Source organism: Castor canadensis, chromosome 4 (genome assembly GCF_047511655.1).
Source record: "Castor canadensis chromosome 4, mCasCan1.hap1v2, whole genome shotgun sequence".
Lineage (NCBI taxonomy): Eukaryota > Metazoa > Chordata > Mammalia > Rodentia > Castoridae > Castor > Castor canadensis.
In genome coordinates this window covers 177,114,187-177,128,769 of record NC_133389.1, presented here as the reverse complement: position 1 = coordinate 177,128,769, position 14,583 = coordinate 177,114,187, and the positions used below count along the sequence as shown (strand labels likewise).

The following is a 14,583-nucleotide window of genomic DNA, read 5'->3' as shown; positions in this document are numbered from 1 at the left end:
TTCCACTTCCTCCTCCAGGAAGCCTTCTTTGATCTTCCCTAGCTGTGCTCCCTCATAGCCTTTACCTCACACAGCTATAATCACATCTCCTTGCCCCTGGTTCCAACTGGACCAGGAGCTACTCCAGGGCAAATCCCCTATAGTAACTAGCGCAGTGTCAGACACGTAGTAGATAATAAATAAGCGCTCAAACGTCTGGCTTTAGCCCCTGCCCTCTCCGAGACTCTCAAATGAGCTGTAATTTTGAGGACATGGTGGAATCACAGGAAGAATTCTTACAGACTGCTCTCTGCTCACAAGCAGCTGTCTCCCTGCAAATTTTGGTGGGCCACGAAAACCATGTCAAAGACCCAAGGGGCTCAGCTGTGGGCGGATCATGACCTTGAGCAGCGTAGCTTCTCCTGCAGCGCCCCCTGGTGGTCAGCAGACTCCAAGCAGGCGGGGGACAGGGCAGGGGCTACTGCGCCCTGGACCCTCCGCCCCCGTCCCATGCACGTTTAACCCCCTGGCTCTTACAAGAGCTCATCGGGACAGCCCTTTGAGCCCAGCGTTTGGGGCAGGACAGGGCAGGCGTTGGAGCGCTGCTCTGCCCGCGAGCCGCGCTTGGGTGTCACCCAGCCCTGCAGAGCGGCCGACCCGCCTGGCCCGCCACCGCGGGGGACACCGAGCGAGCGGCGCTCAGGAAGCCGCGGATCGCACCAAACTGCACGCGCGACACACGGTTTTAGAGTAAAAGCGTTTATTTGTGGGAGCAGAAGTGTGACCGGAGCCAGTGACACGGGCCTTCCACGGGTGGGTGATTGGTCAGAGGGAATCGGTCTGGGTAGACTAAGGCACAAAAGGATCCGTGAAGCCGTGGGAGGAACTGGGTTCTCTCCCCCCAGGGAATGTCCAGGAAGGCAACTACTCCAGTCCTGGGCAGCTGGAAGGCCGCCCTGTGCCTGCTGACTGCTGGGCGCTACTGGCAGGCCCTGGCCCTTGCGGAGGTCTGCGGTGGCCAGCTAGCGCCCAGCAGGTGCCGAGTGGGAGTGGGACCAAGCACACCCCATTGTAGGTCGCCTGCGCTTCGCTGTTCCCAGGGTTGGTCATATGGTGGTGACCAGCTACAGGTGCTATGGAGCCCTTAAAATGTACTGGTGCCAATTAGGAACTGGATTGTAATTTTTACTTAAATTAATTAAAATTTAAATTTAAAAATAGAAATAGAAATTTTCATTATTTAACTTAAACAGTTGAAAATGTTGACTGAATTTTAATTAATTGCAATTTTATTTTTCAAGTATTTTTTATTATTCCCCGCCCCCTTATATGCAATTTTTGTTCATTGAAATTAAACACACTCAACTCAGTTGCTGAAAAACTTTTAAGTATATCTGGAAGATGTGAATATTTTTGCGATTGTAAATTTAAACTGATCTAAATTTGGAGAAAAATATTTCTGATGTTTTAATATCTGATAGGGCTCCAAAAGTCTCACAGGATTCAAAGACTGGGCATGCAAAACAGAATGTAAATTGCCTTATTAATAATTGGGTGCAGAGGTTCACATCTATAATCCTAGCTACTTGGGAGGCTGAAATTGGGAGGATCACAGCTCAAGGCCAGCCCAGGAAAATAGTTCCCAAGACCCCCATCTCCAAAATAACCAGAGAAAAATGAACTGGAGGTGTGGCTCAAGTAATAGAGCACCTGATTTGCAAGCATGAAATTCTGAGTTCAAACCCAAACCCCACCAAAAAAAAAAAAGTCCAATTCAAATAATAATATTTGAATGCAGCATGGTGATACATTTCTTTAATCCCAGCTACTGTGTGTTGGGGGGTAATAGTAAATGCCTATAATTCCAGCTGCTCGGAGGAAGAAGGATCACTGAGGCTCACTTGGGCAAAAGTGGGGAAAACTTATCTGAAAAACAAACTAAAAGCAAAAGGTCAAAAAAAGCACTGTAGTTCAAGGCCCTGAGTTCAATTCCCAGTACCACAAAATAATAATAATAGTAATGAAGTATGTGATTAAATGAGCTAAATGAAGTGTACAATTTAAAATAATCTTACCTGTTTCTTCTCTTTTCTCCAGTAGAAAGCGATATATGTGTTTATCACGTGTTAGATTTCTCTTAGACTCTTCTGTGGATCTCCCATTCAGGCCAGGCCTTTGGCCTTCTTTGTGGTCTTGCCTACTGTCTGGAGCTATTGACATGGGCCAGAGCAGAGCAGGGGGCAGTGGTTGTAGGGGAGACCCCCCTCCTGTCAGGGAGCAAGGGGCCAGGAGTGGTTGCCTTTGCTAGAAGTCATGGAGGGGACGGGGGCAGTCCACTGGGAAGCAGGTGGTCCAGGAGAGGTCAGTCTGTGATTAGGTCATGATACAAGCAACACCCCACTCTGGCCAGTCAAGAAGAGAAAGAAGTCAGAGTTACAAGACTTAGGACTTGCTTGGTCACAAGCTCTAACCACATGCAGAGCAGATGGCACAAGCCCAACTTACCATTTGGGGCAGGAGTTCCAGCTGGGGCTGAGGAGCCCAGGGAGGAAGTCACCTGTAGAGAACCCCAGCCCCACTTGGGACCAGATTACCCAACATTCCATGCACCACTCCCAGCTGCCACCACTGTGGGATTCCTGATACCCTGCGAACCATGGCATGGCCCAGGTGTCAGTCTATGTCTCCCTTCCCAATAAGGCAGCCCTAAGAATAGGGCTACCAGAGGATTCTGATTCAATGGCCAACTGTGTAAGAAGGCTGTGTGTAGAATCCTGGTCATCCACCTTGCTTTGTGACCCCCTCCCCCCCACACACACACCTGCCCCTCCAATTCCAAAGCTATGCAAGTGGCAGGCTGCCCCAGCCAAATTCCACCTGTGTCCCAATCCTTCATCCATTAATACACAAAAGCAGGTCAGAGGACTCCTGCAGCCCTCTTCCAGCCAGCTTCCTCTACCGTGCTGGCTGCGTTTGCCGTGCCAACAGGACAAAGTCCAGCAGCGTCACAGGGCTCTGCTAAAGCACAGACTGCCTTCAAGTTCAGCATGCTCATTGGCCTCCCCAGAGAGGTTTGTCCCTGAGTTCAAGTTGGGTAAGAGGCCCATTTTCATCACAGGTCTGGGGCCTCAGCACTTAGCCCTTGGCAGGCTTGCCTGGAGGTTTTGATTTGAGGGACTCTTGGTGACAAACACCTTAAGAGGAGAGAAATTGAGGTGTGACTATTACAAAGGTTTGTCTGAGACTCAGTTAAGGCCCATGTAGCTCTGGTTAAACACGTGTGTGTGCACACCCACACCCGCTATTGTGTACCACACGGAAGCTAGCTTTCAAAACCATCACCGCTTAAATATTTACTTCTGATTTCCAGCTATGAGTTTCCTAACTCCAGCCAGTAGGACTGTGGAGATGTCCCCCAGGGCTGGAGGACTTTGGCCATAGACTATTCCAGAGGCTTAGCCAGTTCTCAGATTCCCTGCTCCCAAGGCTCTTGTCAGGAACACACCGTGAGAATGAAAAAGATCCTTTCTGCTTTTGATACGGCACCAGTGAGTGAGGTGCTGTTTGTGTTACTAGGTAGAAGAAATAATCCATTCCAGTTGAAGCAGCAAAACTTCTGCCACGTTAGAGATTAGTATACGAGAGCCCAGGTGGTGGCCTGGCTGGTGCCCTTGCCCATGGCTCCTAGGGGCGAGCAACCCCATCCAGGGCCTTGGCCTCACCCAGGCCACCCCAACCTTCCTGCCTTCTGCATGTCCCTCAGGAAAGAGACCCACCCAGACCACCCCTCTGTTGCCTAACTCTTCTGTGTGCTGGGAAACAGCCTTAAGACTGTCCTTACAGAATGGCCTGTGTCCCAAGCCAGACAGATCTCAATCCTGCTTTACAAACTGGGAGGCAAAACCCAAATTTCAGTAGATAAATACCTTTTCCCTTCAATTGTTAGGAATATTGAAGGGAATAAAAAATAATGCATAACCCACTCTTTAGACCAAAGACAGCAAACTCAAATGCCACCCTGACCAGCACCAGGCAGAAGGGCAGTGAGGGTGGGGAGGGTGGAAAAGGAGCTCAAAGTGAGGAAGAGGAAGTCAGTCAGACAACTGGAGATAAAGGCATGCCCACTCTCCAACCAGGAAACTACACTTTTTTTTTTTTTTTGTGGTACTGGAGTTTGAACTCAGGGCCTACACCTAGAGCCACTCCACCAGCTCTTTTTTTGTGATGGGTATTTTTGAGATAGGGTCTCATGAACTATTTGCCCAGGGTTGGCTTCAGACTGCAATCCTCCTGATCTCTGCCTCCTGAGTAGCTAGTATTACAGGTATGAGCCACCTGAAACTAGATTTTTTTAATGTGCAATCTCCGAAGTTTTAAATATTGGTGATAAATACAAAAAATTGTTAAACCTTGTAACTTTTGCCTTAGACAAATTGCTAGCTTAAAAAAGCATCCTTCTCCCCCACCAAATAATAAAACACCAACAAATTATTACATAGAAATCAATAGAGAAATAGAAAAATACAGCAGCTTCAAAAATACCAGTCTCCCCATTTAAAAACAAAATCAGCAAAGCCAATTAGTCAAAATTCCTTAAGTTCATTCTTGTCTAAAGATGGACACCAGCTGGATCCATCTGGGGGGCATAACCCTGCATTGTTAAAATGGTGCCCGCTGCCACCCAACTCCAAGAAAGATACAAGCCATGAGGCCAGGAAGGGGTAGGATTAGGCTCCTGATACAGAGAAGAAATACAGAGAGGGAAGGGCTCCTCAGACAGAGGCCCCCGTTCTACAGTGTGGGACCATCAGAGAGAGCTCATGGTACTACTGGAAGGCATTGCCACCTCTTGGAGGCACAAGTGCACATCTGCCGTGTGAATCCTGAATGAATGAGTGAATGAATGGGAAGTATCCCTCATATAGGGCCTCCCACCATGGAAAAATCATGAACTGCCCCTGCCTTTCCAAAGCCTGGACTTCTGATGCAGGCAAGGAAGACAAGAGGGCTAATGCCAAGTCACCTCTGTGTGTGAACAGTTGGCCTTGGTGGCTGTAGGGAATATGGTCCACTCTGTCTGACTCACAGACACAGAGGAAAGGATTCACGAACCTGTGGGTTGAGTCTGCTTTGACCTTGGGCCCTGAGACCAGGCACTAGGCCTGAGCATCCTATGCCTCTAGCTTTCCTTCTGGTTGGTGCTGTGGGCAGCACCCAGTAGTCAATCTTATCCTCAAGGGACTTGGTGCAAAAAGTCAATGTCAACCTGAGAAAGACAGAGGCCCTTTCTTCTCATAGGCATGCAAGGCTATTTCTGTCCTGGCCCTGCAACACACAGACTGTCTTGGCTCTGGCCCAACAGGCACCCACTGTAACAGTGAGATCTTTATTTTGCCTAATTTTGGGAGCCAAGATCCCAGGAAGCCTGAGAGTGACTCTTCCTAGAATGACAGGGAGAATGGATTGGCCCCTCCAGTTTCTCAAAGGTGTCACAGTTGGCATTTTGAATGAATCAATTCTTTGCTGTTAGACTGTTCTGAATATTCTGAGATGCCCACTGACTGCCAGAGGCAGTCACAGTGACACCACCCCCAAACACACATATACACAAATTTCCAATGTAGCCTGAGGGGCAACCTAGCCCTTAGTTGAAACTGGTCTGGCAGTTTCCTCAATCATTTGGGAAACAGATCCCCAGAGACTGAGTGACATGTCCAAGGGCACACCCCAGATGTGATGACTTCTGATCCAGAGCTCTTTCCAGCTGTAGCCTTGTGCATGCGCCCAGAGCACTGCACACACCCTAGGGTTCCAAAGCTCTGCAAGGCCTCAGGGAAGAGAGTCACATGTCCCCCTGGCTTAGAGAAACCAAGGCACAGAGACAAAACAAGCTCACTGTGATTACAGTGAGCCAATGCTAAGTGGGGAGTAGGTCCCAGCTTCTCCTAGGTCCTGCTTGTCCTAGCAAGTCCCACTGCCTTGCTGGCTCAGTGAAGGAGGCAGGCCCCCAAGCAGGTGGAGTCTTTAGAGTCACCATCAGCTGAGGTCATCATGGAGACATGGGGGCTCAATGAGAAGGGCCAGGCCCCAGGCCATAGGTCAGAGCCAGGGACAGTCCCAGAGTCCAGCCTTCATCCTGTGCTTCCCATGGGCTCAGGGGGCATGTGGACAACTCTAGGCTCACTCCTCTGGTCTTCACAGTCTCCGTTGGGAAACATGGCTGTCAGTGCCAGCTCCTCCTCTGAGTCCTGGGAGTTCCCTGGAATACAGGAGAAGGAATGACCCAATGAGAAGACCAAGTTTATGAGTTGGTAGCAAGGACTGAAAGGGAGGATGCTGGCCCTGGTGAGTAACTACTCTAAAAGGTCAAACAAACAAAAAAAGTCAAACAAAATACAGATCAAAAACTTTCAAAAATGTATATATCTGCCAGGTCCTGGTGGCTCACACCTGTAATCCTAGCTACTCAGGAGGCAGAGATCAGGAGGATCATGGTTTGAAGCCAGCCCAGGCAAATAGTTCTGCGAGAACCTATCTCGAAAAACTCTCCACAAAATAGGGCTGGTGGAGTGGCTCAAGGTAAAGGCCCTGAGTTCAAGTTCCAGTACTGCAAAAGAAAACAAAAAGTACATCCCTTTGACCCAGCAGCTCCACTTTCAGGAATTTATCCTAAGGAAATAACCAGTGGTGCTGCTTCAGCCATCTTGTTATAGGTCTTGGGATGAAGCCAACTCTGAGGATGGCACAGCAGAGAGAGAGAAAAGACGTGAGACCTTGAGGGCATCACGGAGCTCCTGAATCAACCAACTCTGAAGTCAGCTCTGCCTATGGAATGTCTCTTCGGGAAGACAATGAACCCCCTTACAGCTTAGGCTGCTTGCAGTTATGGCTCCCCCACCTTAGCTATATGCATCCTAATGGATCTTGAGTCTATTTCCAGAGAAGGATCTGGGTGAGTAAATTATGTCCTCCCACATAAGATGGAATCCAGCATTAAAACTGATGTAGGGCCGGGGATGTGGCTCAGTGGTAGAGCCCTTGCCTCGCATGCACAAGGCCCAGGGTTTGATCTCCAGCACCCCAAAAAAGCAAAGAAAACAAAAAAAGAAGGAAAAGGAGATGGAGAAAGAGAAGAAGAAAGAAGATGCCACACAGAATTCTAAACACATGTACAAATGCATACAAGTAAAACTAGAGAAATGTGAGTATCATCCATGCCTGTCTCAACATCCATATTCTGGTTGGGATCCTGCACTGGAGTTTTGCAAAATGTCGCCATGGGAGGAGACTGGACAAAGTATACATAGTATCTCTATATTATTCCTCATAACTGCATGTTAATCTGCAATTACCTTAAAAAGATGTTGACATATAATTATTGTTGTGGAAAGACAGTCACAATATGAAGGAAGCAGATTCTAAAATAGTATGTACAAACAATATGTGAACATACTGTCCTCTTTATCATTCAGACAATAAATGCATATATATATAGGTTCAACCAACCTTGAGTTGAAAAAATTTTCATCTGTACTGAACATGTACAGATTTCTTGTCATTATTACCTAAAAAATACAGCATAACAACACTTTTCACAGCATTCACATTGTATCAGGGACTATAAAAAATCTAAAGATGATTTTAAAAAAACAGGAGACTATGCACAAGTCAAATGCAAATACTATGCTCTTTCATAGAGGGGATTTGAGTACCTGCAAAATTTTCCAGGGATCCTAGAACTAACCTCCTTTAGATTCTGAGGGACAGCTGTATATAGTCCATAGAAATAAATGCAACTTATTTTTAATACCTCCACCTCTACAAGAGATTTGCTATATTCCACAGAAAGGGAGGATACCCAAGATTTATGTAAAATTGTTGTTTTATGGCACTGGGGGGTTTGAACTCAGGACCTTGCACTTGCCTAACAAGTGCAATACCACTTGAACCATGCCTCTAGCCTTTTTTGCTTCAATTTGTTTTTCAGAATAGGTCTCAGGTTTTTGCCTGGGGTCAGTTTGGGGCCATGATCCTCCTACCTCCGCCTCCTGTGTAGCAAGATTATAGCTATGCACCACCACACCGTGCCCTTTACAATTGTGAATGATTCCTTTGCTTTATTTTTTTTTCCTTCAGCTTCTAGTTATATACAAAATAATAGTAATGACCAAGAGGTTAAAGTTAATGTTTTTGTTACTGAATAGTTTAAATACTGGCTGCATTCTGCAGATTATATAAATATTATATATAAATATTCAAATTTATATGGCACAAGGAGACAAATAGACCAGATAAATGGTCTACCCCCCAAAATTCATTGTATTTACTGTTGGATGATGGGATTAAGTTAAAGATTTTTAATATTTGTTTTCCATTTATAAAAATATTGTTTTGTTGCTATGTTGCCCAAGCTGGCCTTGAACTCACCATCCTCCTGCCCTCAGCTTCCCAAGTGCTTAGATGACAGGTATGTGCTTCCATACTTGGCTTTTTTTTTTTTTTCTGGTGGGACTAGGGTTTGAACTCAGGGCTTTGCTTGAGCCATACCTCCAGTCTGTTTTTCTCTGGTTATTTTGGAGATGGGGTCTCCTGAACTCTTTGCTCCCAAGCTGACCTCCAAGCATGATCCTCCAGATCTCAGCCTCACAAGTAGTTAGGATTACAGGTATGAGCCACTGGTGCCTGGCTTCAGCTACTTTTTTGAGCTTTCAGCTGTGACAGGCAAAATTCTAAGTGCCTAACATTCAGCTCTTTAAGTGTACTAACCCTATATAAACCCTCCCTTGGGTGTGGGTGAGCTCTGTGAATACCACTGGATAGACACTGTGAATTAGCATGCTCAGGTGACAAGGGATGGCTAGTCCCGCCTGTGGGTACCTTCTGTTCTGAGCCCCCTCTTAGACTGGTGGTCGAGGTGGTAACTATTGAAAGGGAGCCTGTGGGAGGCTGGCCTGCTGGGGTCTGCTGGAGCAGAAAATAGCACTGGCAACTGCCAGCAGGAAGTCAGGGATCTAAGAAATGTGTGTTTTAAGCCACTAAGTTTGTGGCAATTTGTTAAGCAGCAATAGAAGGTGAATATGTCAACTAATGATTGTTTTTAAAATAAGAGACACAGAGAAGCTTATTTTAAACCACTGCCTACTGTCAGTCCCTCTACTCTTTCTCACTTTCACTTATCAGCTGGATGACTGCACCCTAAAAATTACCCTTGTGAGTCGCCTCCTCTCTAGTCCCACACTGCCCTTTTCTCTCCAGGCTGCCTATATCCCTCCTGGGACTGCTGTGGTCTCCTCTAGCTGGGCTCTACCTCTGCTGTCTCTGCCCTCACAATCCACCATCTCTTTAAACATAGCCCAAATCTGGAAACCCTTGCTCAGAAGTTGCCAGTGGCCCTGCACCCCTGAAGGGCAGCCAAGGCCCCCATTTGGTCCAACTCCCTACCTGGCCTCAGCTCTCCCTGTCTTCTTCCTCAGGTGTTCCTTTTCTGAGCATAACATCTGCAAGTCAAGGTTCTTCTCTGGGTGCTATCTCTACAAACTTTCCTGTTTGCCTATGGGGAGCCCTCCATCCCCAGGTCGAATGTCACTGCCTCCATGACACTCCCCGGATTCTCAGGGGACACTGGCCCCGTGTACCCGACCATGCACAAGGTGACACCTATGCTACAGTCTTCTTCACACCTCCTTCACTAGCTGGAGACTCCTGGAGAAACAGGCACCTCTCATGTTCACTCCTGTGCCTGGCCCAGAGCAGGTGCTCTGTGGATGTTTGTTCACTGACTTTCTTTTTTTTAGCAGCACTGCAGTTTGAACTCAGGGCCTCATGCTTGCTAGGCAGGCGCTCTTACTGCTTGAGCCACTCTGCCAACCCATGGTTTACTCACTGTCTTTAAGGCACCTGTGCCCACATACTCAGCCATTAGGGACCAGGCGACTGAAGCACTTACTCTGAGCTGGGTCTCTGGAGGTAGTAGCATCTTGGTCCTTCCTCTGGCTCCAGGGACCCCAGGAAAAGCAGGACAGCAGTCCTGGTAGGCCAGGCCTCTCCCAGGCGCCTTCTGCAAAAACGAACCCAAAACCCAAGAGGCAGAGGTTAAACATTACCTCTGCTCAGAGACTCTGCTCAACAAACCAAGAGCCTCAGCAGGGTGCCAGGGGCTCATGCCTGTCACCCTAGCTACTCAGGAGGCAAAGATCAGGAGGATGGTGGCAGAGCCACTCCAGGCAAATAGTTCGCGAGATCCTATCTCAAAAAAACCCCAGCACATAAAAAGGCTGGTGGAATGGCTCAAGGTGTAGACCCTGAGTTCAAACCACAGTACTGAAGAAACAAACAAATAAAAAACCCAAGAGCCTTGATTATCAACTGCCCCAATTCCACTGGCTGAGTCTCTCACGTCACTCTCACAAAACCCATGACGTGCACCCCATGCTGGGGAAGCAATTGCGACAAAATGACGTGGAATTAATTAAAGCACCAAAGAAAACGTTTCCCTGCGTTCTTTTTTATTAGCCACATATAAAACCATTACAGTTTGAGACGATGTTGACGCCAGTTGTCTTATTAAAAGTATACCACCCCAGTTATCTTGGAGAGCATCCCAGATTCCCAACTACCTGGAGTAGAAGCAACAGGAACAATGTTTAAAAAAAAAAAAGTGGACTAGGGGTGTAGCTCAGTGGTAGAGCACTTGGCTAGTATTTGCAAGGCACTGCAAAAAGATAAAAACTCCTGACAGCAGACCCCATCCACCCACCCACCCACACAAAAATTCTGCCCACAATCTCTACTCAGTGCCTATTTACTCTTAATTCACGCTTAGTTCTCACAAGACTGGATCCTATAGGTTTTCAACAAGAGGCAGCTGGGACACAGACGGGTAAAAGGGCACTGCCACAAGCCAAACAACTCACTAAAACAAGAATCATCATCAAGCAGTCAGGCAGTGAGGAAAGAGGCTGGAAAAACTTTTGCAAAACAGAGTAACTGCTAGGAGAACCTTAGCAACATAAGCCAACCCATTTGGCACAAGGGTAATACTGCTGCCCGCTGCAAAAGCTACAAAGAAATGGATGGGAATCAGTTACAATTAAACTTGTTAATAACAGGTTTCATTTTGTTCAGTGTGTTTTTATCAAAGGAAGGAACAGTTCAACATAGTAGAGAATGATGCCTTCACAATGTGTTACAATTTCAAGTGTTAGTGTTTATTTTAAAAGAGGCAAAGATTCCTTCGCCCATTCTGCATGCCACGGCAATGCAAATGTGCTTAACTCCCAAAAGAGCAGTGACAAAACCATGTGTAAAGCACAGAAAGCCAGAGGGCAAAAGGTTCTGGGATTTCACTCAGCGATCTTGCAAACTAAGAGAGCACAAGTTTCCAAGGAGGCTTCCCGGAGGACAGGAGGGATAGACTGGCCACAGGAAGAGAAAGAGGAGGGGAGAAAAGGCTTTTCAGGCCCAGGCAAGAGCCCTGGGAACAAAACCTTAAGAGGTCAGAGCCTGAGAACCGCTGGGGAATTGGTAAGTTGTTCCGTGGGAACGGGAGAGGGTTAAGAGAGTTTTCTAGGCAGCAGCTTATTCGGATCCAGGAAATTTGTTTGAATTCCCTTCTTTCCCCCAGGGCCAGGGGGATGTGACAATCAGATGGGGTGCTGGCAGATTCAGTGCAGCCTCAACAGCCTCAACAGAAAGGGGGAGTGGCCTGGGCAGGAACCCAAGGACAGCCTCCAGCCCACAGGGAGACCGTTCGCCGGGCTGGCAGGTGCATTTAAGATATTTGTAACGTCACAGGCACCAGGTCTGAGGCCCAACACAGTCGCCTCTCTAACTCTTTAGGAGCAGGGGATGGAGGGGAGGGGACTAGGAGCTGGGGAGCGCAAAGATCTCCCAGTTTGCCGAACCCAGCTCTACTCAACGTTCACATTGGAATCCCAGACCACTATTCCTGTGAGACCTTGCGTACCAGGAGGGAGAAGATTCTGACCCTTCTGCGGATGGCCGCAGTCCCCGGGCTAGGGAAAAACCCTCACTTCCCTCTGCACTTCAGGAGGGAGTAGAGGGGAAAGACGGCCTCGGCACACCCGGGGGTGGGGGCGGAGACACCGCAGTGGGTGCACAACCTGGGTGGGAAGCCAGGAATCGCAGGGAAATGCCGTGTTCTAAGTCCCTCGCCCCTCCCCCGCACCGACAAGTCCCTGACACCTTCTCTATCTCAGCCTGTGACGCCGCGGAACTTCCACACAGTCTCCACCGCTGCTGTCCTGCAGCGCCTGACGCATTCCTGGCTGCGCTGCGCTCCAGGCACGGACAATCCCTAGTCCCAGTTCCCGGACATCAACCCCCAATTGTCCCAAACTTTTGCATACCGAGGCTTTTCCATCTTTTTCTCCAACCCCATTTCCCCAACTCCTAGATCTTTGCCCTGCGCAGTCCAGTCCTTCTCCCTACACACTTACCGGCCGACCGCTTGTCCCTTGGCTCTCCTAGGCCCCTGCGTGTCGCGTGTACTCGGGATCCTGCCAGGACAGACTCTACCCCTTGCGCAGGGTCTGCTCCCCTTGGCTGGATTCCCGATGTGGGCCTCAGTTTACCTCAGTGCACAACGTGGGGCGCCGTCCTAAGGGGGTCTAACTTGAGGGGCTTCCCCAGCCACCTCCCGCCCGCGCCCTGCCGAGCTCCGCGCAGCCTCACCTGGTCGCCCGGGTCCCGCAGCTTGCAGGGCCCGGCAGGCGGCCGCCTGGACAGCCAGGCTGGAGGCCGGGCAGCCGGGACAGTAGGCGGCAGCCTGCACGGGGCCCCCTGCCTGGCGGCCGAACACGGCGCGCAGCAGCGCCTCTAGCAACCGCAGCCCCGGTGCCACCGCGTCCTCCGGCCCCGCCTCGGCCACCAGCACCCCGACCAACGCCGCGCCGGCGGGTCGCCGGCCGCGCACATCCCGCAGCATCTCCCGCAGCCGACGCCGCGGCTCCCGGGCTGCCAGCGACGACGCGCGGCACAGCACGAACACGAGCGGCGAGCGGATGCCGCGCGCCGCCGTCGCCACCCCCGGTGACCTCTGCGGCCCGCTGGCCGCCGCGGGCCCCGCGCCCTCCGTCTCCGCGCAGCCCGGCTTGCCCGCGGCTGGCTCCGGCGGGAAGACGGCGCGGGCGAAGTCCCGCAGCAGCGCGCGGCTCTGCTCGCGCTCCCACAGCTCGCCCACCAGCAGCACCTGCCCGCGGCCGCCCGCCGCCTCCACCAGCGCCCGGAAGCGCGGCTCGGCCGGGCTCGCGGGCGCCGCCAGCGCCTCCAGCTCGCGCTCCATGCTCGCCGCCGCCGCCCCGCGCACCGCCGCCCGGGTGCACCGCTGCCCGCCTCTCGGGGCGGCGGCGCCGGGTCGCGAGGACACGCCCCCGAGGGCAGAGCCCGCAGGACCCCCGGCCTACCGGCTGGGGGAGGGGACTTCTGCCCCTGCGGTCCCCGGGGCAGACTTGGGGAAACGGAGGGTCGCTCCTTCATTGCTCTGTCCATCTACCATCTAACCTATCCATCCAGCCACCCATCCATCCACCCACCATCCACCCACCCACCCAGCCAGCCAGCAAGTACTTACTGAGCACCTGCCAAGTGCAGGCTCTAGGCAGCCGAGGATGGGGAACACAAAACTATCGTGTGACTTAATGTACTTTTGCAAAGTAAGGTCTTTTAGAGACACGGATCCTTTAGAGTCCCACATGGTTTGGGGCAGGGCCTACCTCTAACTGCGCGCCTGAGGCGTGGAGTGGAGGTGGAGCGTGTAGAGAGGGTCCGAAGGGGAGAGAAAATAGGAGGAAGCAGGGGTACCTCTGCCATCCTGTTCTCCTTTCCTAACCGGTGCAGGACTCAATTTGCTGAGCTGAGGGCACTGAGCGAGGTACTGGGGTGAGAACTAAGAGGCAGGACAGATACGGAGGTCTGTGGTGCTCCAGATCGCCTGGGCGGTTGTCAGTGACTGGCTGTGTAGGCCAGGTCAGAAGCAGAGGCAGTTCCTTCTGTTCTAGGGTCTAGGACAGCTTTGTCCAACAGGACATTCTGTGAAGCTGTAACAGGGAGGAGGATCAGAAGAAAACAGATTAGGCCTGAGTTCTAATAAAGTAGTGGGGAGGTAGAGATGGCGTTGCAGAGAGAGAAAACCTGAGGAATCTGAACGTGGAGAGGGTCACATAGCACTGGGAGGGAAAAAGTCATGTAACACTAGGGTAAAGTAGCCAATAAAATTGTATATACCCATATATGGATTAGACCTTGCTTTTTACTTCTGTAACCTGCTTGCAACGGTATATAAGGTGAGACACCTTTGTTCTCAGGGCTCAGCCTTTGGACACGAGTCCACTGGTTTTGTGTTGGCCCAGTAAAACTTTGCTTCCTTCTAAACTGCCTCAGTGTCCCAAAGCTCAGCTTGAGATTCCTGCAACAATGCTACACGTTTTATATAATCTGCGCTGTGCAATGCGGGAGCCACAAACCACATGTGCCGACTATCGAGGGCTTGAAAAGAAGCTGGTGTCGGGGGAACTGACTTTCATGCTATTGCATTTCAGTTAAATTCAAATCGCTGTTGCCTAACGCCCAAGGCTCTTTACACGT

At 50.2% G+C, this 14,583-nt stretch overlaps 1 protein-coding gene across 1 annotated transcript; it reads right to left on the bottom strand.

The window, feature by feature from the left end:
- Positions 1 to 4,315: 4,315 nt before the first annotated feature.
- On the bottom strand, positions 4,316 to 13,297 carry C4H2orf72 (chromosome 4 C2orf72 homolog). Its single transcript, XM_020156252.2, has 3 exons — positions 12,673 to 13,297; positions 9,926 to 10,036; positions 4,316 to 6,238 (listed from the first exon to the last, which is right to left on the bottom strand). Exons 1-3 carry the CDS (start codon positions 13,280 to 13,282, stop codon positions 6,111 to 6,113), a joined length of 849 nt encoding a protein of 282 aa, XP_020011841.2. The 5' UTR covers positions 13,283 to 13,297; the 3' UTR covers positions 4,316 to 6,110.
- Positions 13,298 to 14,583: the final 1,286 nt, after the last annotated feature.

Excerpts from the sequence above, each read along its gene's own strand:
- C4H2orf72 (XM_020156252.2), bottom strand. The coding sequence starts at position 13,282 with ATGGAGCGCGAGCTGGAGGCGCTGGCGGCGCCCGCGAGCCCGGCCGAG. Across the intron at positions 10,037-12,672 it reads TGCGGGACCCGGGCGACCAG|AAGGCGCCTGGGAGAGGCCT; the intron begins GTGAGGCTGCGC and ends TCGTTTTTGCAG. Across the intron at positions 6,239-9,925 it reads CTCCAGAGACCCAGCTCAGA|GGAACTCCCAGGACTCAGAG; the intron begins GTAAGTGCTTCA and ends CCTGTATTCCAG.